This window comes from Leptonotus elevatus, chromosome 7 (genome assembly GCF_054856555.1).
Source record: "Leptonotus elevatus isolate MCC_2025b chromosome 7, RoL_Lele_1.0, whole genome shotgun sequence".
Taxonomy (NCBI): Eukaryota; Metazoa; Chordata; class Actinopteri; order Syngnathiformes; family Syngnathidae; genus Leptonotus; species Leptonotus elevatus.
This window is the reverse complement of record NC_141245.1, coordinates 21,894,313-21,916,945: the sequence shown is the minus strand read 5'-3', so window position 1 is coordinate 21,916,945 and position 22,633 is coordinate 21,894,313. Positions and strand designations below refer to the sequence as shown.

General features: G+C 40.5%; 1 protein-coding gene and 2 long non-coding RNA genes across 6 annotated transcripts in view; 2 read left to right on the top strand and 1 right to left on the bottom strand.

The window, feature by feature from the left end:
* Nucleotides 1-331: 331 nt before the first annotated feature.
* Nucleotides 332-5,902, top strand: LOC147171554 (uncharacterized). The gene is made up of 3 exons (XR_015095503.1): nt 332-391; nt 1,165-1,286; nt 5,203-5,902. It is a non-coding gene; the product is annotated as an uncharacterized LOC147171554 (long non-coding RNA).
* Nucleotides 1,086-18,896, bottom strand: tmem91 (transmembrane protein 91). Its single transcript, XM_086079850.1, has 5 exons — nt 18,531-18,896; nt 12,705-12,756; nt 10,506-12,378; nt 5,954-6,100; nt 1,086-3,865 (listed from the first exon to the last, which is right to left on the bottom strand). Exons 3-5 carry the CDS (start codon nt 10,914-10,916, stop codon nt 3,710-3,712), a joined length of 714 nt encoding a protein of 237 aa, XP_085935976.1. The 5' UTR covers nt 10,917-12,378; nt 12,705-12,756; nt 18,531-18,896; the 3' UTR covers nt 1,086-3,709.
* Nucleotides 5,935-22,633, top strand: part of LOC147171552 (uncharacterized) — a 36,037-nt gene continuing 19,338 nt past the window's right edge. For 3 of the 4 annotated variants that reach the window (XR_015095501.1, XR_015095500.1, XR_015095499.1), the window contains exons 1-4: nt 5,935-6,129; nt 7,524-7,620; nt 14,514-14,551; nt 18,537-18,643. This is a non-coding gene — a long non-coding RNA (uncharacterized LOC147171552). Of the gene's footprint in view, nt 6,130-7,523; nt 7,621-14,513; nt 14,552-18,536; nt 18,980-22,633 lie in introns of all 4 variants that reach the window. The other variant, XR_015095502.1, reaches the window with a different exon arrangement.

The window sequence follows — 22,633 nt, the reverse complement described above, 5'->3', positions numbered from 1 at the left end:
AAAGAGATGGAATGACGTAAGTGAGACAAAAGCTTGAAGAACTCCTGTGGTCACGAGGTAGGAATTTTATAAATTCTTCCAAAATAGATTATCTCTAGTTTACATTTAAGCATTTAATGACGTGGGAGTGTTTGAAGGGAGGACTTAATTAGTAAAAAATAAAACATTTCATGACAATAAGAAAAAAAAGCAGTTTATTTGAGGTGTGTTATTGATACACAACAGTACTAAAATGTACTGTAGCGCTACAGTAATAAATTCCTGCTGTGCGCGCTTTGGCCTCATAGGGGCAGTGTGGTGCACAATTGGAGATGCACTACAGAAAGTAGAAGAAGAAAGTGGCAAACTATTAATAATAATAAAAAAAACTCGTTTTCACACGTATATAACCGTGAGTATTGTTATATTTGCTGTCTTTATGTGCTCCTGTAGCGTTTTGTGTGTGACGAGTTGTTATTTGAAGGTAAATAAATACTTAATGTGATGTCTAAATGCTAATTTTACCAACAGGTGTTGTACATATCAAAGTACTTACCCCTGTAAAAAATCTGGTGCAAATTCTCACAGGAGCCCTTTGAGACAAACGGGGTTTCCATTAAGTGCTAGCATTAAGATGGCGATCATGTACCTAAAACAAAAAAATTCTAGTGTGTGAATTTTTTTGTAGTGTGTTTTGTGTCAATAAACATCTTAAAACACTCGGGGAAGACAGAAGAACATATGCCACACGCTAGCTGCAAGCAACAGGATGTAAAGAAAATTTCAAACCACCTGTACATCAAAATAGATTATATCATTGGATGGATATTTGAAACAAAAATAAGCCCTATTATGCCACTTGTTATGTCATGAAACAACCCAAATTGAGTTATCCAAAATTGATGTAAATTTGAGTCTTTGGTAGAAAAATTCCTGTATCGGTATTATTAGCTGAGGTGAAATTGATAATTTTTATCTTTGTCAGAACCACAGAAAAACTCAAGTCCAATTGAAAATGTTTTTATTTAAACATTGTCTGAAGTGTGGCACTTATTTTTTTGTGGTGGACAATTGGGGCATTATTTGAGGCAATAAAACAAAAAGAAGCCAAGTTAATTTCAAAGAAGTGCATTTTTATTTATTGGGATTCACTGGTTTTTCTTCCACTGTATTTACATTTAACAGAAGAACGTCAGCCCAGAGACGAAGTCCACATGTCATGAGACAAGAAATGAGCGGTCCAGGCAGAGCCACTCGAGCTCAGAAGACGGTGGAGGAGGATTGTCGGGAGGTTAGAAGCTGACGAGGTATCGCGGGTCATCATCGTGTACTGTTCACGCACAGTTATTATTATTAATTATATTTGATAATCATCGGTGCATCCTATGATAGAAAAACTACATCTAGATAGAAAATGTGGACTTTTCCCTTAAAATAGTCACTGGCTTATGTTAATGGCACGCTAAAGCTCAAGCCAAGTCAGATGATGGACTCATGCTGGACATCTTTTTGTCTCTCTGGAATTCCCAAACAAATAGTTGAGCACGCTTCTTTTTTTTTTTTGCCAACTCAATGGACTTAATATAACATCTTTTGGCACTTACGTTCTTATATCTTCTCTCAACTGCACATTAGTTAGAAATCTTAAAGTTGAATACAATAGGTCCTTAAGGGTGATGATATTTTTTTAACCTGAGCACACGAGTTAGCATCTTGTGTGAAAGTGAAATATGTTATGTTTGTAACTTGTCTGGACGAGATATCTTGTGCCCGTAGAGTAGCGTTGAATAAAACCTGAGATCAAAACTTGTTTCACACTGAGATCCGTCAAAATGATCAAATCGGAGTCATCATGACGGAAGACCCAGCATTTGTCTGCTTTTGATAAAGACGAGATCTTGCCAGTGATTGAATATTGATTTCACACAGATATTGGGTGCTATGTACAAGCTATACCAATGTGCGTGATCAATGTGTCACTCAATCAAATCAAACATATCCCAATATATTGAGTATTACCTCAAAGACTTTGCAGTTAAATGTAAACAAAAAATGTGTGAAAAACTGTCTCCATAACAATTTGAATACAGTGAACCCCCTTTAGCAAAAATGTTTAAGTATATCATATGGCCTAAATGTATTTTAAACCATAAATATAGTATACCCCAAACTATGTTTCCAAAACACTTTAATATTATTCCAAGCTCATTAAAGATGTCCTACAGATGATTTGATTCTCTATCTGGCATTCACAACCCGTTAAAACAAATGATTTGGCGGCACCTTTCCAGAAAGAACACAGGTTCGATTCAACGGGAACAAATTGAATTGGTGAATTTGCAAATGTCGGGGGTTCACAATGCTATTTTTCTATATAGCACTTGCCGACATATTGCCGTGTTTTAGGGCATTACAGCAAGTTCCCATAAATACACCATTATAAATGTGGATTGGTGAATTTGTGACGAGCGGGGATTCACTCTACATGAGACGTTAACACAAGCGCACAAGATGCTAGCTTGTATATGTGGGGCACAGGCTATCAGGAGAAGACTACTGAGCAAAATGTCAAGGTAATTGTATTTTTTCCTGAATTACATTGTTATTCTTTTAAAATTGTTCCTTTCCTTCCATCCAACAGTGTTACAGAGCCCCATGGACATGTAGTTGTGGCCACAAATTAGGTCGATTACGCGCTAACAGTTGCTTATCCGGATGTCTAATTTGCTCATGCGAAAGATATTAAATCCACATATTAGTATTTGTGGGCATATTATGCCTATTTTGTGGTCACAAATTAGCATTTTCTGCTAATCATTTAATTATATTGTAGCAACATACACCCCCCCCCCATGTCATGTCTGGGCCTCCATATTCTTCTCATCGCTCATATATATATTTCTATTTAAAAAAAGAATTGAGTTGTGGCGTGGTTTCAGAACTTCACCAGCCCACGGCGAGGTCCACCAAGATCCACTTCTCCGCCCACGTGTCTTTAAAATTCGCTTACACGCCCTTGTTGTTACTGTGAGGATGATATCTACAGTGTGTTTCTCTTCTCACTTTGGTACAGCTAACGAGAGTCCAGAGGGCGGCAGGGAGCTGCAGGTGGATAAATCAAGCGCATTTCCACTAAGAATCGATAAAAGAGTAGCCTGAAATTGAGCTTGCGCTAAGCCGCACCCCCTAAACGCATAGTGGCCAATCACAGCCAGCAGAGAACACAGATTTACTTTTTGAATCGATGTAATAATAGATAGTGATTTTTCTTTTTCTAATACTTTTTTTCTTGTGTCCTCTTCCATGATGAGTTTGTAGTATTTTCCTGGTTGTTGCTATTTTATTCTTCTTACTTTATGTAAGATTATGTTTGATTGTGCGATATTTCAGTCTTTGAGGACTACTTTCTAGTGGTGGAACATCATTTTAATGTGGGTGGTGTGCTGTGTTGAGATATCAGAGCACACCATGCACAGTAGTAAAACTGTTCAATGCCTGTTTTAAAAAAATATATATTTTAAGATTTAAATAATGCTTTTGTGTGTACCAGGCCTACGTTGGGTGGGTCTTAGCGAAAGGCCAATTGTTTATGGTTGAAGGTAGAAGAGCCGATGCACTAGAATGTGATTATTTTACAAGTACCTGTGTGCGGCATGTGCACAAGGTCCTATTTTATTTATTTTTTGCTCCAGGAGAGCATTCACAGCTTATTTTATTTATTTTTTTCTTATTATGGCGGCTTGGCAGACAGATAGGAAATGAGGGCGGCGATGGCGCAGATGTAGGTGACAATGCCGAACACGATGGAGAGCACGGAAAGCCACAGGGCCTGGCGGGATGCCGCGTTGGCCCCCTGGAGGTCGCCTTCAGCCGAAGCCTTGTTGGTCTGAAAGAGGACGGAAGAATTTGAGTTGAGTGGTCAGGTTTTTTAGGGCAGTTCTTCTCAAAAATGGAGTCTGCTAGATGTAGTTTGCTGGTCTGCTAAATAATTTGCATTCAATTATATTTTAAAAAGTGCATACTTATGGGGACAGGCGTGCCAACATACAAAACAATAACTCCTCACCTATCTTAGCTTTAGGCTAATTAAAAGCTCTGATTTTATTGCGATGGATGATCATATAAATCAGTTTTTAGTATTATTACAGGAATAAAGTATTTTTTCCCCCAAAAAACAAAATACGTATTTTTGGGGAGGGCTTAATTCTGTTGTTGTTGTTGTTTTTTAGAGAACAAATGCAAAGGAGCATCATTACAGTAATCTAGTTCTTGTTCACTTTATTGTCACACTATTGGTGTACTATTAAGACTTTTAACTTCTTAAATTCTTGTAAAATAACACCTTTTTATTGTCTTTAAGATGAACAAAATGCAACTTTATTCTCATGACATACATCTTTTTGTCTGAAAATGATACATTTGTATTTTATTTGTCAAAAATAGGCTAACCTTTTAATTCCAATGGCATTTTGGTACTTTAGTTCATTAGAACGGTAGTTATAGTTAATTTGGATGATAACATCCTGAAAAGATCATCTTTAATGACACCAAAGGAGAAATTCAAGTGTTACAGATAAACAATAACAAGAATTAAAATACACACCCCAAAAAATATATACAATGACTTTTTTAAGGATAAAGCATAAGGTTGAGGATAGTATGAAGGGATCGTTGGACTCCTGAAAAGCTTGAGATCTCTTGCTTTAGAGATCTGATAAAATAACGACTCAGCAGATTTGATGAGACAGACGCTAATTAAATATTCAGTTTGAGGGTTTTCTGTAAATCGGTGCCAGCGTTTGTGGCTCGTTCATCACTTCCTTACTCCCTCGCCAGTCCTTGGCCCCTTTAACCCTGCCTATTAAAAGCGTGAATTTTCCCCTGGTTGCAGTTCTCTGTGCACAGCACCAAAGCAGGGAGGGGATGTTCGTCAAATCAAATCTTATGACGCTAAGCCTGTTACTCGGAGGAGGCTATTTTGCTGCATGCTTTTTTTTCTTTTCTTTTTTTTACTCTGACCACCTTCGCCTCCATTTTCTGCCTCCACTTGACACTATTGGTTCTCTGTCACCTTGAGGCTTCTTGTTATGACGCTAATGAAACTTTAATGAAGGCGATTGATTCCATAGGATGGCCTATGCCACTTGGCTGCCAGTTTGCTTTACGGAAGCGTTAATTGGACTTTTACATAGTTGATGTTGTCGCCCATTTTGTCTTATATAGGTCCACAAGAACAAGCGTTCTCCAACTTCATCTGGCACAGCCTTGGGTACCTGTCAACTGGAACTCTGCGGTTTTCCTGAATCAGTAAGCTTTACTCGAATTAAGACAACAATAAAGTTGCTTTTTTTTTTGTCAAGATAAAGTTGTAAAATTCTGTCAAAGTCCAAGTTTAACGAGATAAGAGTCGTGGCTTTCAAAATATGCAACTGTGTTTGTGTAATACTGTGCCTTTTATTGGGGGAAAAAAAGCACCTTAATTCTCAGAAAAATTACTAATTACAGGGATTTGAGATTTATGTGAGGATACTTGAGAGGCCTGTCATAGATTTTAATTGGCCCAAAGCGATGGTTTATCGGTTTAGTATGTTTGTTTTATTGCAAAATAATTACTTTGCCAGCAACCAAGCTATGGCTCACTGACCGGCGGGGACCACAGTTTAAGAAATGCTTTAGACACTAAAACAAACTGGATCTTAAAAAAAAAATCCCTGATTTAGACATGTAATCCCTTCTTTCCTTACAATTGTTTTACATCTTAAAATTGTGCTCCCATTGTGTGTGTTTTGATCCTTTGTGGTTAACTTAATCCCGCAAATCTATGTAATCCCTGCACTTATGTTGCACTTAAAACAGTGAAGCTGTTGTTAGTCCGTTGCTGCCAACTAAAGCGCCAGGTTGCATTTCGTCAGCTTGGCACAAATGTGTGTGTGTGTGTGGGGGTGGGTGGGGGGGGGGGTGTGTGTGTGTTCACCTTCTGCGAGAGGTAGAAGGCGGCGATGCCCAAGGGCCAGAAGCAGCAGAGCATGGAGAAAAAGGCGAGGCCCAGGTAGTCCTGAGGGATCATCAGGGGGAAGTTGCTCTCGCTGTCGCTATCGCTGAAGTCTTCCATGGACGAGTCCTGAGGGTGCGAGTGGACACAGGCGAGAGGTCAGAAAGGACACTTTTCTACATGCACGCACTGGTCGGTTGACAGGGTTTGGGCCTTTGGAATTCTGTTACTTAACCCCTTAATTTGATTATTATTATTGTTTTTAAATAGTTGGCCATTCAAAATGTCAACACTGAACCATTAAAATGGAATTTAGGATGTCAGTGGCCAAAAAAGTGGGTTAAACCACATATTTTGTCTCTGAAGTCAAACAAAACTTGCAATTGAGCAATGACTCCACTTTTGTTTTTGTTTTTTACTTTTTGGGTGATACCATCATCACAGATTATTATTTTACCAAGCAGATGCTAACGTAAATTGCATGCAGCCAAAAGCACATTTTATTTTAGTGTGAAAATAACCAGGGAAGTTGTTTACATATCCTGCGAGAATGAAGGTCTAAACATTTGTTGATGAATTAAATAAAGGTGCCATTTGAGGACCTTATTTTCATTTTGGCTATTCAGCCTGCTGACATTTGGGCCTTGATAGGACAGTGGCCCACCCACTGATCTGAATAAATGACTGCATAGCCATATTGCTCCTCCCAAGAATCGTTTCTCGGCATACGATCCTATACATTTACAGTATTGAAATTGGAGAATATTGGAGACAGTACTTAGTAGAAACAGCATGATTTATGATGTTTTAGATTTGTTAAACATAAACAAGAGGACTTCAGACATTTTACAACTTGCCTTGAATACATGTATAAATTATATGCTTAATTATGTTTACAGGAGGAAACTTGTATTTTTTTAAATGGTAGAATGATGTAATTATGTGAACTGTAATTTAACAAAAGATGCCTCTGCCAAATCTAATAATGGGGTCTAAGGAACTGAGCGATAAAAGTAAAAGGTGGTCTTCAAAGCAGCACATACTATCCACTTATTAATATATATATATATTTTTTTGACTTGTTAAAAAATAGTAACCACAAACCCCCCCACCCCGCTTCCGGCCTAATACTAACTGCCTACGAGCTGTACATGTCTCATCTGTATGTATACCGTATAGTTTATACAGTAACCGTATAGTTTATACAGTAGTCTGCTCGCGAGGTGGGAGGAGCAAGATGGCTGCCCTGTGACTTCAACGGCTTGCATGGGCGTGTATGGGCTATCGGCTATCCTATCATATATTCACGTCAGTGGGCCCACCACTACATGAAGCAGAGGAACCTGAGTGTCAGTTGACATTCGCTCTGTTAAGACCATTACTGTCATCTAGAGTACAGGAATGGGATAGCATCACTCTTGAAGTTCAATTAACGGGGAGTCCAAACTTTTCTGTACAATAAGTTTTTCGTGATCCCACTAGTTTAAATACGGCGTTCTGATTAATATTGCGTTTGTGAAATATACATTAAGCAGCTTTTTTTCCATTTCAGGAGGCAGCCATTTTGCCACTTGCTGTCGACTGAAAATGACATCCTAGTGCCTAAGGTCTCAGCTTGCAAATGTCACGTGACCAAACCCAGAAAACAGGTGAGCCAAATTGGACAAATTAAGTGAAATTGGATAATTAATTGGGAATGAGTGCCGTATAATACAAATGCATGCCATTTCAGTAGTATTCAGTGTTAATTCTGTGCGATGTTATTTCTGCTCTAAAAGAGGCCTCGGAGCAACAAAAAAAAAAAGCCTTGTCGGTGTTTATGTCTGGCAGCAGCGAAACTTTGCTGGTGCCATGTGACTGAATGAGGTTAGGCCGAACGAGCACTGACAGGTCGCTCGTGACTCACGCGTCATTGGCGAGCGAGGGTTTATTCAATCTGACTTCCTGTATGTCTCGCTTTATCGCGTGAATGCGCGTGTGCAAATGATGCAGCTGCTGCTTGAGCGTGCCGGCCGTAATATTAGGCACCCCTGCACCATCTGAAAAACACATCCATTTTTAACATCTTCAGTGAGGGAAGAAAAGTTAGCTCAACTCAATTCAGCTGTTTGGAATAAAGTGAGTCATTCTTCAAAAAGATGCTTCAAGCTGTTTAATGCCCTTCCCAGGTGAAGAGATTTACATGCACAATGTCATAGACGGGCTAATGACGAACAATCAATGTGGCGGTGTTACAATGCTTTAAGCAATGGATATTTTAACCCAAATGCAGCATCAACACATGCAGTCCGAATTTTTTTTTATCCTGTGCCAAAAATGACTAATATTACTGTGAGTTACTGAGACATTTTTAGTAGTTGTGAAACTCTTCATCGTTAGTGTGTGCATGACTATGAATGATTGAATGCTCTTTTCTTTAACTAAAATCAGAGTTGTATCTACTTTGTCAATAAACACTTGTATCAAAACAAAATCTTTGAATAATGACCAGTCAAAGATTGAAGCGACAAGTAACTTATCATCTAATTAATCGACAACTATTTTGATCGTTTGACTTGTTATTTGCAGTCATCGCACGATAACCTGTGATTGATACGTTGTTCAACCTGAAGTAACCCCACGAGTGTAATCAAAATGTTTCAATTAGGCCGACTTTTCGATATCTGTGATCAAGATACAGGAGCTGTATGGGAAATTGCGTCCTTACAAAGATAATAATGATGATGCTTGAAGTATAAATAATGCGATTTTGTGCTTGGGTTGTTCCTGTCCACTTCAATTCTCCAATGTTCGCCATTTTCTTTTGCAAAATGTTTTGGGCTTCGCCGTGTGCGACGAAGGAGAAGAAGATGCCGTGTTGCCTTCGAGGTCACGGCGAGGTTTCCTTCCCGCAAGCCGGCACTTTTTGCATGACTGCACTGCCGCCAGAATTCCGAATGAGATTTTTGTCTGTCCTTGAGGAGCAAAAACTCTTTTGACAAAGTGTTTGCGCAGTGCCCGTAAAAACGAATGTAAAATAGCCTGTTACGGGATGCTGATTTTATATTCATTCCTCTTCTCTTTTTGTATTTATGTTCCTCATGACCACGTCGCCGGCTTTTGGAACAGAGCTGTCATCCTACAATCGTTACCTGCGCCAAGCTTCACGCAATGTGACTCCTTGACAGCTTTGCCTTGCCGCTGTCCCCAAAATACTTTGCTCGCTCGCGTCTATTAATAAGCCGAGAGACGCTTGTGCTTATAATGCAGTTATCCTCCTCACAGCAGCAGCAGCAGCGGCAGGGGATGTGTCACACATTAAAATGATGTGATGATATATTGCATGGTCTCCCAAACTCACAATTTACCCACTCTAAGTCAAATTTTCGTTTTTTGATGGAGACACCTGCACTTTTAGATCTTGTCTGCGTTCTAATTTTACATTCGAGGCTGATGGAATATCTCAATTTAAAGGTGTTATGGAGAAATTAACTTTTTTGTTTGGTGGTGTCCATTCAGGAGAAAATATTTCCAACGACCATTAAACTTGACTACCACGAAATGCCATCAAAATTAAAAAGTTGTATATTTGAAGAAAAAAAAAGAAGAAAAAAAAAGGCCGAAGTGTGATAACAAGTTACTATTTTTGGGAGAAAAAAGTTGGAATGTTACGACAATTGTCATATTTTTTCAGAAAAAAAGTTGTAATCTTTAAAAGAACAAAGATGTGTTTCGGTGGGATAAAAAGTCAAAATATTTTCTGAATAAAATCATATTTTTCCAAGATAAAGGGGTAATTTAAATATAACCAAATTTTCGTAATATTACATATTTTATTCTGGAAAAGTTGCTTTTATTCTCTAAAAAAATATAGGACTACAATCTTGGGAGGGAAAAAAGACCTGTCATCAGTGCCGATTTCTGGTATGTGTAATATGTTTGGCGGCAAACGGTACATGAATTGATTTTTGGCATCACAAAATTGTTAGCCTAATAGCATAATTGCCCAAGTCATTTAGTCATTTTTGAACATTTTCAGAACACAACAAATTCAGTAATTAAGGAGAGTCCACTTGCCTTGGGGAATTTGCGCCCCCTTATGGAAACACGAGGGATTTTCAAGGATTGAAGTCAGAGGTTATCGCTCAAGTGAGTCGTAGGACATGGTTGTTCGAAGAATTTAATATTTGGGGAACAAACAAAAGTACTGTCACACGTTGTTGGTAGATAGTGGCTTGGAATGTCATGGCCACAAGAAGTCAGGAAGTAACAGAGGGGGCACCATTCAGGACCACCACTGCCTCTATGCCCGCTAATGGGATCAGTAAAATTGTCTTCTTATTTTTGTTATTCATATCAGAGTTTTCAACTGGTCTAAACCCGAGGTAGGGAGGAGTAAATTGCTTATCATACTCGTTTTATTGTTTGTTTGTTTTTGGACAACAAATATATTTTCCAGGGAACTTAGTTCGAGTTCCACTTTTTAAATCTATCATGTGATCTCACCAAGTAAAAGCGGACAAACATGTAGCATTCAGGCAAAATGCCGACTTACATCCGAGTCAGGTAGCAGGTCATCTTCATCGTCCATGCTGTAGGAGGCGCTGTGGTAGTCACTGTGCGCCTCGGCCAACAGCTTCCGCTCCAGCGTGGATCCGGGCCCGATGTCCACAAAGGTAGTCTCCAGGTAGTCCTTGCTAAGCATCGAGTCGCCGTGGCTCCAGATGGGCGCCGCCGGGTAGAAGGACTCGAATGTGCGGGGCAAGGAACACGGGTCCAGAAGCTGATGTGGCTGCTGAACATCCGGAGGGTGTCCGCAGTAGCCCCTCCATGCCAGAGGAGGGTAGGCCATGTCCTCCTCGCACTTGACCAGCATTCCCTTGAAGACTCCCCCAGGAACCGGTCCCGATAGCGGATGCGGGCTTTCTCCCAGTAGAGGGTGCTCCAGCTCGTCACGGTTCTCCATCGCTGGATTTGACTGACATCTACAGCCAAAATGTAATCTACAGAATCGGAGTGGCTCCCCCGAGGAGTGCACAATGGGATTAGACGCTTTGCCGGCTGCTAGTGTTTTCAGCGATAATCCATTTTTAATCCAATACTATGATTTCTCTTTATGAAAGCTCAGCTGCCGAAGACCACAACACGCGTCATATACGTCGTCCCCTGCAGGTTATGGCTCAAGAATTCCAAAGCTTCTGATCTTCAAATGTTTGGCTTTCCTGTTTACGTTGAATCTAGAGAGTCTTGAAACAATCCAATTCTAATAGAACAAAATGTTGTGATGTAGTGGTTAATCCAAGGTTTCCCATTTAGTGAATATATTTGTGGATGGCAGTCTTTGTGTCGTCATGTGGTCTTTGATTGCCCGGTGACCAATCTGGGGTGTAGATTATCCCGTTAATTCTTCCTATCGAGGAAAATGTTCTGTTAGAGAAGAGTTTTGGGTGGATATAAAAGGTTAGGAATGATCGTAAAGCAAAAGATAAAAGTCAGAAGCTATCTATGCATTTGTATACGCATGTTTGCTGTGCCTTGTCTGTATCTATGAACATTGTGATTGGCTGGCGACCAATGCAGGGTTTAGGACTATCAAATCAAGGCTTCCCGTCAAGGAATAGGAAAAAAAAAAAGCTCTGAGGGGAATTGAGAGTTGAGGAATAGTTGTTAACTGGATGGATAAGACTCTGGGCTGTCTTGATTTTAGATGCTCAGGTTTGTTGTCTGTCTCTATCTGTCCTGCGACTGCGCCAGGGTGCGGGATTATCACATCAATCCTTTCCGTCAAGGATCGGAGAAAAGTTCCAAGTGGAGATGACAGTTGAGGAATGACTCTAAATGAATGGAGAACACTCAAGAGCACTCTCGATTTTAAATGCTCAAGTTTCAATCTCTATAATCCCTGTGATTGTTTTTTGTGATTTCCGAGGTGCAGGTTCGTCGTTTTTATATCCCGCGATTGACAATCCGGGTTTTGATATTCCAATGTCAGCTGGGTTAAGTAAGTGGAAGGAAATGGATGGCTTGATGATGTGTTTCAGATGGCTGCTCCGATAACTGGTGCGTGTTGATTATGCCAAAGCATCAGTCAAACTCCTGGCGGCACGGGCGGATTGGGGCCATATTGAAGGGCAGTTAATCTGTAAAAGCAATGAGGCTCCAGAAATAGAATCCTACGGTACACATCGGCAGGTCAACCGGCCCGCCGGCATGCAGCGGCCACCGCTGCGTAGCATCATGATGAAGAAATCAAAGAAGCCTCCGTGTTGATTTATGGCACGCCGGCTTTGCTGCTGGCCCGAGCTCCTCCGGGACGTGTATTTTTAATGTAGTCCGTCCAACTTCACAAGGTTTACGTCAGGACAAATGAGGAGCGCCAGGCTCTTTATCCGGGCTGCCTCAAGGAAGGAGGAGGATGAAGAGGGCGTCTGTTGAAGAGAAACAAAAAAAGACATTTCAGCATCCACGTTCCCTTGATCAAGAAACGATCGTCCTCCAGGAGTGCACTGATCGATGCGCATCGATAGTGCGCCTGTAGAACTGTCATCATTTCCTTTCTAAACTCAAATCTATGTGAGACTGCTGAGTGCAGTGCGAAAACCCTCAAAATCCCAAAGAGGAACTTTTAATTCAATTCTGCAGCAGAGCAGATGTGTTCTACATAACCTTTTATATCAAGTGGACCTTTGGGTAAAACAGCTCTCACTCGGAGTTTAGAAAGTTACTTTTCGGATCAATAGACTGTAACACGTACTTAGTTCAGCTTGATGTGTTCCAGGCGTCCTCAAATAAGATCAGGAAGGGCTCTGCAGAGACACGGGAGAGGGAGTTGTGTAAAAATAAACAATATTCGAGAGCGTCAGCACAACAACTTTAAAATATGACTGTTGCTGCTATATTTTAAATGCGATACACCAGAATAGAAGGTAAAAGGGGGATTGAGTCATGGATAGATTCATGCAGATGAAAGGATACATACTGTACATGATAGATGGCTGATAAAAGATTGATAGATACATGGTGATTACACAGTAAATGATGTCGTGTAAATTTGACTCCGTTTTAGAGTCATACTTACACTTGGAAGAGAGTAAAAGAAAGAATTGACGGCAAAATAAATAAAAGTCACTCGAGGATTGAGGAATGAACTCACAACCTTCAGCTTGGGAAACAGCCGATCTACTCCCTGAGCCTCGCAGCTCCTGCTGTTTGTTAGTATATCGCTCGTGTCAGCTTTAACCTTCGTAACTACAAGAGGCCAAAAACTAATTTTTAGGTCTCCTCTTGAATAAAAGTAAACAGTAGTAGGAGGGGTATAGGTCAGGTGGTAGTGTAGCAGTCTCTCAAGATGAAGGTGGTGAGTGTGTTCCTCAACCCTTGACTGACTTTTATTTTATTTCCAATTCTTTATTTTACTCTCCTCCAAGTGTAAATATTACTCTAAAATTCAGTCTATTTGATCCCACACTAAATAGAGTCAAATTTACTCTACAGAATTTACTGTGTAGGGGTTTTGGATACATGGGGGTGCAAAGTGATTCAAGGACGGTTCGATTTGTGGAAGGATTCGATTGGTTAGACTCATTGGGATTACAATTCGATATGGTACGGCTCAGTTTGAGAGTGTACGATGCAATTACTTTTTCGTTGTCATTTTACATATATTTGAATGAACTCGTCAGTAATGCAAATGTGCCATTAACTTCTAAGTTATAGGACGATTCGATACGTGTCTCGATATCTTTCAAAATGGAACGATTCGATTGGATGCATTTGCATCTTTTAAAACAAAAAACACTGCATCAACATTTACATAATGATACAAGTTTTCCTTTTGTATCGCGGGACATCACAATAATCTACGATAGTTGCTTAGCAGCAAGACGACATGATGCTCTCGTGTCACGGGGAAGGTGCTGCAGTGTTGGAGTGAAGCATGAAAGCAATCAATAGCACATTAATGGAGCATTTCACTGCACCCGGGAGAGGAAGAAGAACCTGTGATTGCATCATCCAGCATCTTTCACTCTTTTTGTACTTCACATGCACTCGTTTGATGCATGTTTCCTGTTCTCCCATACACTCACACGCTCCCAACCAGCCGCCACCTTCATTCCAGTAGCGACGCACTCAGCTTATTACGCCCGCCCGCCTCCTCATCGTCCTCTTCGCATTCTGCAACGCTAATAAAACTGCGACAAGGACGCTGACACAAATCACAAACACCGTGTAACAAGAGCAGCCACCCCCCCCCCCCCCGACCCCACAACCCCATCCCCCCGGACTCACCTCCATGCTTTTATTTAATCAGGACAATGCGTGTTTTCACTACGAGGCAGGAATGATACAGTATTTTGATATCACTATTCCTCATATCGTCATCTAGCACTTCTTCCCTAGTTGTATTGATTGACCTAAAACCGGAACAGAATTGATGATACCGGATTGATCAATACGTAATGATACATCATGATACCTGGCTGATACATGTCCAATACAGAATTGATAGATTCATAGCTGGCGGATACAGATTTGACATTTATGTGATATTTTACTGTTGCAGGAATACCTTTGAATGGCTACTAGAGGTTACAGTATCGGGTAAGTCGTTTTTGCATTACTTACTTTGCTTTGTTTTAGTTTTCCTTTTTTATAATGATTCTTAAAAACTCATTCACTTGAAGCCATTTTTACTGAAGCAATCCCCTTCACTCCTGGCTGTTTTACTGCATTTTGACTGATTTTGCAAGGCCCACAGAATATTGTGTTCTATTGCTATAAAAACATGGAACCAACCAAAATAAATATTAGAGTCTCTTCTTCCATCAGGAAAAAAAGTATATTTGTAGATGTTTCCGTTTTGCAGCAATTAGCATTAAAATATAGCTAAGTTTCATCGTTATTCACAAATCTATTTAGAATTGTGAGTAAATGAGCTTTTTTTCAACATGGCCCTGGTTGATCTCTTTTGCTCTGCTGCTGTCTGTGCTATAACTACCATTTCTTCAACCGTTCTTTGCAGTTGAGAAGCTGCATTCTGCAAGCCTTCTGTATGCTCTAGCATAAAAAACATAAATAAAAAAAGTATAAATATGTCTTTGAGACATTTAAAACATTTAAAATAAAACATATTTATATGTTTTTGGTAGCAAATGAGAAAGAAAGGGGGCCCACAAAGAAGTTTTCTCTAAGACGCCCTCATAATCCTAACACCACTAATACTAACATGTGTACCCCTAATTAATTATAATTAATGATAAAAAAAAAAAAACAATTGCACAGCCTCAAGCTACAACTCTCCAGTTTTAGAACCACTGACTCAAAACATCGTCACCTCTAAACAAAGTCAATAAAGCTTTTATGAGGGCAAAAAGATGATTATTATTTCCATTATTCCCTCAGGGAAGACATGTATACAAAGGATCCCGCATGCTAGCCTATCAGTGAGGCAAACCTGAGGTAGAATGTGAAAAGGAAGCAAAACTGCAGTTGCTGCTGCTGACTTTGTGCGATTTTTAAGCCACTCTGCAGACTCCCCCGATATGTTTCAGCACACACGCACGCGGCGCTGGAGCTAATTGGTCGGCCAGTCGAGCTCGCGCACAAACGAGCAGCTTGGGACGGAATGCGGGGAAACCTCAGTCGCTAATGAAAACACATGTACGCGTCCCCCCGGCCAATCGGAGTCGAACGGCCTTCCTCGGGGACACGCCGCGGGAGGGGTGGGGGTGGGGGCCGGAATAAGTGGAGTTTAAACGGACCCATAGATTTCCTCCCTGTGATAAAGATGAGGCTCCATGAGTTAAAACTAAGCAAAGAAAAAAAAATGTTGCACATAGTTTTCTTGCTATTCGCAATGCGTTCCTGTTCCTATGGAAACACATTTGAGTTGGCTGCACGAGAAGTGAAGAGAAGGCTTTTTATTTGCCATTCTATGATGACATACTGCACTCTCTACCGGGTTGAAAATAATCCAAATTGGGTTCAAAAAGGGAATGAGCCAATGCTGGGTTATTTGTACCCAGTGCATTTGGTTGAGGATTTGACACCGCATGTTGGGTCAAGATTTTGATCTTTTGATCTTGAAATGCGTTACCATTTTATCAATAGAGCTCACCCAAATCCAATTTTCAACCCATTCTGCTGGGTCAATATAATTAACCCAACCTTGGGTAAAAGTAAATAACCCAATTGGCTCAAAAGCCACAGCTTCCTAATACTAGTGGGTTAGGAAAACAATCCAGCATTTTTTTAATAGTGTGTGTATACTTTCTTTAAATAGCATGTGCATGTATGCGCTCCTTCATTTTGGGAGTACACACAACGGAGTGACCAACCCTCCTTCTGAGCCTTACCAGGGTTAAACCACGACATGCGTATGATCAATAAATACTTATTGACATCCATAGCTTATGTGTATGTATGCGCTCCCTTCACTGAATGCCCATCCTTACTAGGGTCAAATTAGGATGTATGATTAATAAACATGTATTTATGTCTATATCGTTGTACGTGTACGTATGCGCTCCCTCCATCCAATTTTAGAAAATACACATCAGAATGCAGAATATGTGATTTATTTACATTTATTTATTTGTTTATATGTGTTGCTATGTGTGTGTATGCGCTCCCTCTACCAACAGACCAAACTGTGTAATTAATGGACATTTATTCGGTCATCAGTTTGGCACTGCTGTGCAAGCGTAGTAGTGTTGGCGCAGATTAAATGCCCGCGCATCCCTGTTAAAGTATGTGTTCGTATGCGCTCCTTCCATCCATGCATTTAGCGCAATAGTGCGTTGCTGTGTTTTTGTGTGCCCCCACTTGTGTGCGTGTGCGCGTGTGTGTGAAAAATGAGCCAATGGTGTGTCGCTGCCTCCTGCAGCTATTTTTCAACCCAGTTTGCATTAATTAATCATGTCTTCTGCTTCTGAACGTGCGCACGTTTGAATTGTGAGGGTGATGTCACTTGGTGCACATTCAAGCACACGTCTACCACGACATACAAAAAAGCACGACATTTTAAGAAGCGTGCGTGTAATGTTACAGGCGAGGCGCACACACACACACAGACACGCTCGGAACAAAAGAAGGTAAACACGTACTGTTCACTGCATTTCGGTTGTTACAACATGACATGAATGCACACACATATACTGTACTGTATGTGTTTTAACGTATTTCCCTATGGGAGCATAACAGGAGCATTGCAATCGATACAAGCTGGCGTTTTTATTTCAAAGGCACCGATGTGTGTCTGAATATGAGCAGGAATTTTTCAATGCAACTTAACTCAGTTCGGGGGTAATTATGATGATAATGAGCTTGCGTTTCGCATGCTGCGTTTGCGAGCTCATCATTATTTACCTTGCACACACAATTCACTCTCTTTTTTTTAATCGATATTAATAAAATAAATACAAAAATAATACATAAATACAAGTATTTGTTTAGTGCTGTAATTATTTTTTGATACATTTTATTAAAATGAGTAAAATGACATCCTCCTATGTGATCAATGTTTTTTTGAATGAGCTATGCATGTTTGTATATTTGTACATACACCTTTATGTGACATTTTTGTTGTCATACTATACACAATGTGTGTATTTCTGTTATGGTTATTTTTATTATTGTTATTATACACTGTGGACATATATGCATATACTACGTACCGTATGTGCATCGTTATTATTATTTTCATACAGTATGTATGTACATATATGTATATATGTATAAGCTATATGAATATATTATTGTATATTTTTGTACTTGTATATTATTATCTTTATTATTATCATTATTGTCATACATGTAGTATCATTTAACAGTCCTTCTCAAATCGGGGGGTGCGCCCTTCACCTCAAGGAACATGTTTTGTTTTGTTTTATGCTGTAATAGAATAAACTAGTGTAATTGAACATCCACTACATTAGGTGGCAGTGGCGCGCTCATTGTCAGAGCGTGTGCAAGGAGGTGCACTTATAAGAATTTTATAGAGAAATGTCAAAATTTATTTAGAGTTGCGGCGGAGAGGTTTTTTTTGGGGGGGGGGGGTGTTGCAAAACATTTTCATCTTCTTGGGGGGTAACAAAAAATAATTAAGAAGCACTTTCATATCTGTATACATATATATGTGTATATGTATTATGTGACTGTACTGTATTACCATGTTTATTATAATGCACATTATATAAAGTGTAAGTATACTATTATTAGTTTAAACCATGTGTGTATTATTGACATAGTTAAAAAATAATACTCTATACGCATGAACGGTATATTAAATTTTTATGATCGCAGTGCAACAATAGTACCAATAATAAAACCTAATACTGCCTGATTTGTACATCTTTGATTTAAAACAATTTTTTTACTTAATTTAAATGTGTTTGAATTATTATTATTTTTAAACATACATGACATGACATACAAGTGAAATACTGTGTATAAATAGAAATACATGTAAACAAAAACAAAAATAAATGGATGTTATTAAAAAAAGAAGGAAGACAAAAAGATAATGAAATGGATTGAAGTAAAGGCAAATGAATAATCTTCACTGATATTGTTGCCTCACCTTCAGGTTGGCTCGTCGGTTTGCCCGCCCGTCCTTTCGATGAATCGTCAGCCGGGGAAGGAGACAATCGGCCACTCATCCTGCATTGTTTTGCATCCACGCTGGCGCGCACGGTAGGACGTCAGTGCTGCATCGGACTCCCTTCCCCCCTGCGCGTCGTCTCCTCTCCCGTTATCATCATCATCATCCTCCTCCTCCTCCTTGTCTCTTCCTGACTCCTCCTCAGTGGAGGGAGCTCGGCGTTCCTCTCTCCTGACTCCCCAACTTTTCTGTGACCCTCTCTCATTTGTCTCCCTCAATGTCTCTCAATATCGCTCGGTTTCCACATACTGCAGCTCTCCTCCTCCGCTTTGCAGCTGCCATCACTACCGGGTCCTAAAACCTCATTTGTTAAATGTGTGTTTGCTGTTTCAATTACTGCAGGGGGAGGATAGCAACAAGCATACTAAGTGAGGACATTTTGCCTTTTCTTACTTGTTTAAGAGGATTACGAAGGTCAAGGCATGATTTTGGGTTGGAATTAGGATTGGGGTTAAGACCAGACATGCCGCCGGGAGGGCTTTAAGGTTAGCGCGTGTGTGCGTGCGTGCGTGCGTGCGTGCGCATGTGTGTGTGATGAGAGTTAATCTTTATTTTCTTAATTCAGGCTGCATTGTGTTTAATGTGTGTCATTTTGGAGTTCTTGTATCCTTTTCATCTAGCCGTCCATCAATCCATCCATCCATCCATCCATTCATCCATCCATTCTTTTGTCTGTCTATCGATCTATCTCTGTCCATCCTTCCCAAAAATAATTACGTGTTAATCTGCTCAGCAGGCGTGAGCAATCAACATAAAGAGGTGGGAGAACCAAAGATGGAGGAGGAGGGTGGGGTGGGGGGTGCGTAGTGGTTGGTTGTCATGCATTGTGGGTGATTGTGTGTGCGTGTGTGGTGTTATCTCACTCTTTCTTCCATGCCCACTTCGCCGCTTTCTCTGACCCACTTTGGCCCTCCTGAGTCACACTCAAGAAGGCATCAGCATGCGTGCGGATGAGGCGCTACAGCACCAATCAATGGCCGGGTTGGCTGCTTCTAGTTTATGTTGGCTATTTAATGAGGCACACACTCACACACACACACACATTGCAGCATACTTTTTTTGTGCTGTTATTGTTTGAGTGGCCGCAAAGCCGCCTGTCTGAAAGCGTATTTGTTTTCAGAGTCCATCACGGGGGGCAGGGCTCAATGCTCTTGGCTCTAATTTCTTTTCTTTTACTTGTGTTTAAAACATAAAGAATGTGGTTAAAATAGAAATGCTGATTCAACTGCTTTATGTAAGCAACAGTTTAAAAAAAAGTATAGTCTGAGCCTGGTATGCTAAAGTAAAAAATTTATTTTCACTGTCAAGTATATGCAATTAGGGCACAACGCTAATGCTGATATCTGGCAGAATACCTTTCTTAACCAATGAATCGGCTGATTCATTAATGGATATAAGAGCTTCGTTTTTTTTGTAACCATAACTAGGGAGCACAAATAAGCCCAAAATATTTTTTCCAATTTTAAAAGGGCTCACATTAGTTGATTAAATTGGCCAAACGATTAACACGTTGGGCCTTTATACGTTTATATAATACGTTAGGTGTAAAGACAATTAAATAAATGTGCTGTAAATATAGTACGCTAAGGTACACAGATGATTTATATGACAATTTCTAAATATGATACATTAAAGCGGTGGGTTTCGGAAACTAGTCGCCAAGTGGGGGTTGCTGATGTACATTCCGAATTGGGATATTTATGCCTGGTACCGGCATGTGCGGTTCAGTACCACCAGGCCCATGAACCGGTGGTTACACATCATTACGACAATGCGAATAGGGTGATTCGAGGTGTTAAATATCAATTCAGTATTGCACATCTTCAAACAGCAAAGGTGACAAGTTGACAGTAAGACTCTTACCTCCTGGTCCATCTCTCATTCCCTACAAGCCAATTTGTGAATAATCAGCTAACGGGGGATTGGGGCCACAAGGCCTCGACCACCTTGCAATCAGTCGACCATCAAGCGTTTAACTTTACTCATGCTGGGAATGCAAGAAGCTTGATACATAGAGCAGAAGCTGACAACAACTATGAACAAGATTTTTTTTCTTTCGGGGCCCCATGGACGTGTGAACCAGCTCTGTATATAGAAAATACATAGAAAGCTTGTGTTCTTCCTCCCCAGGAACGCTGTGGCGGCAGCATCCTGAAAGCCCACCTCAGCAAACCCTGTGTTTCTCAGGAGGGGGGGGGGGGCAATGGGTAGGTTGGGGAGGGGGTTGACAGCCTGAGGTGGTAAGTAGCTCATTAGAGAGAACACAACGAATCCAATTCTCCTGCAGAGCTCCAAAACGTGCTTTATGCCTCTTCAATCTGTACGCTCCCATTAGATTCCGTTGCAACCTGGTTTTTGTTGTTCTCAAGCAGCCCCCGAGCAAGTAAGCACATTTGGGGAATTGCGCTTCCTGGATGAGGTAAAATTGGATACATTCTGTAAAACAGCAGCACAGCTAATAAAAGCAGGGTTCAATTGGGCCACCTTGGAAAATGCTGATGTTTACAGGCACGCTTGTTCTGGCTCTAATACTACCTCCAAAGATGGGAAAGAGCCAGATCTCCTTTTTGTTTCTATGCCGGTCTGACAAAATACTTTTTGTGGAACCGGAACATGGTACAAATAAAGTTGAGGACCGTAATCTTTTACTGTGCTGAAAAAAATATCAAAGGCATAATCAACTTAGACCCGACTTTCATCACATTAGTCAACTGCGATGAAATCTTTTGTCATTCAACCCCGAGTACAGATTCCTGAAAAATCAAATTAATCCATACATAGTCCTGTGAGCTTTCTGTGTTTCCACCACATATGTACTTGTTCTCACAGAAACATGCACTTGTTGTTATAAATCAAGTCAAATATTTGTAGTACCCGCACTAGTCTGAACACAGTTTCCTGATTGAGGAATAAAAATTAAGCAGCAAAATCCACGTTTTTATCCATCTCAAGGGACGGCCATTTTGCCGTTTACTAAAAATGGCATCACAGTTACTCAGAACTCACGTAACAACCAATCACGGCTCAGCATGCGAACCTCACATGACCAAACTCGGAAAACATGGTTCAAATCGCTTTTTTTCTCCAAACTAACAAACTTATCGTCTCATAATACACATAAATAACCTTGGCTAAAACTGTACATCATAAAATTAACCTACATATGTCGCTTTCTGTAGGCGTAGAAAGCAGGATCACAGCGAATGACACTGACCTAAAAATATCTTTAGTTCCTTATCATGGGGACATTCTTGGCCTGCGTCAAAATAAACCCAGTGCATACGTGCATGGAAAATGAACAGTATTTAAGGGCTAAGTACACTAACGAAATCATTTTACTTCATTACTTTCCGATCCTGATGTCCACACGGTAAAGTGGTCATCACCAAAGCTGGCAGGCACAACGTCCGAATTACAACGCTGGACTTGGGTCACTTTTTTTTTTTTCTCTCCCTCATTCTCATTCTCACCATCTCCATTTTATTTTCCTCCCCTTTGAGAGGCATGCAAGATTTTTCATCCGGATGCATTTGTCGACCTCTCCGCAAACTGATACGGCTCCAAGTCCTCGTTATGGGCATTTGCGAGGAAACGGGCTGGGATGGGCGCTAATCCAATCAGACAGCGGGAAAAAAACCACACACACACACACACACACGCATGGATTGCGATGGTGGCAATGAAGCAGAAGCAAATAATGAAATGAAAGCCTAAGTGGTCGTTTAAGGGGATTAAAAGTATTTTCCGTGAGGATGGAGTTGAGTCACTGTCAAGGAAGACGAGAGCTAACAATACAAGATGGAGGCACGGAAGCAGAGGAAGGGAAGCGATGGGGGTGTTCTGCTTTCAGGCTTTCGGGCAATTAAAGTGATTAATATCCTCCCTGTGGAGGGTTGTGGTGGTTAATGGAGGCAGATTAAGAGGAAGTGTTGCTCCGACTGTTAGGAAGTCAAAGAGGCTGAGAAAACCCATATGATGGAACGATGGACTGGAATGCTGCCAGCGGTGTAATGTATCTGCGT

What these genes read in the sequence shown, in the direction of transcription:
- tmem91 (XM_086079850.1), bottom strand. Translation starts at nt 10,916, where the DNA reads ATGGAGAACCGTGACGAGCTGGAGCACCCTCTACTGGGAGAAAGCCCG. An exon ending in ACCTGCTACCTGACTCGGAT is followed by an intron (nt 6,101 to 10,505) that starts GTAAGTCGGCAT and finishes TCGCACCCTCAG; the next exon opens with GACTCGTCCATGGAAGACTT. An exon ending in CCTTCTACCTCTCGCAGAAG is followed by an intron (nt 3,866 to 5,953) that starts GTGAACACACAC and finishes GTCCTCTTTCAG; the next exon opens with ACCAACAAGGCTTCGGCTGA.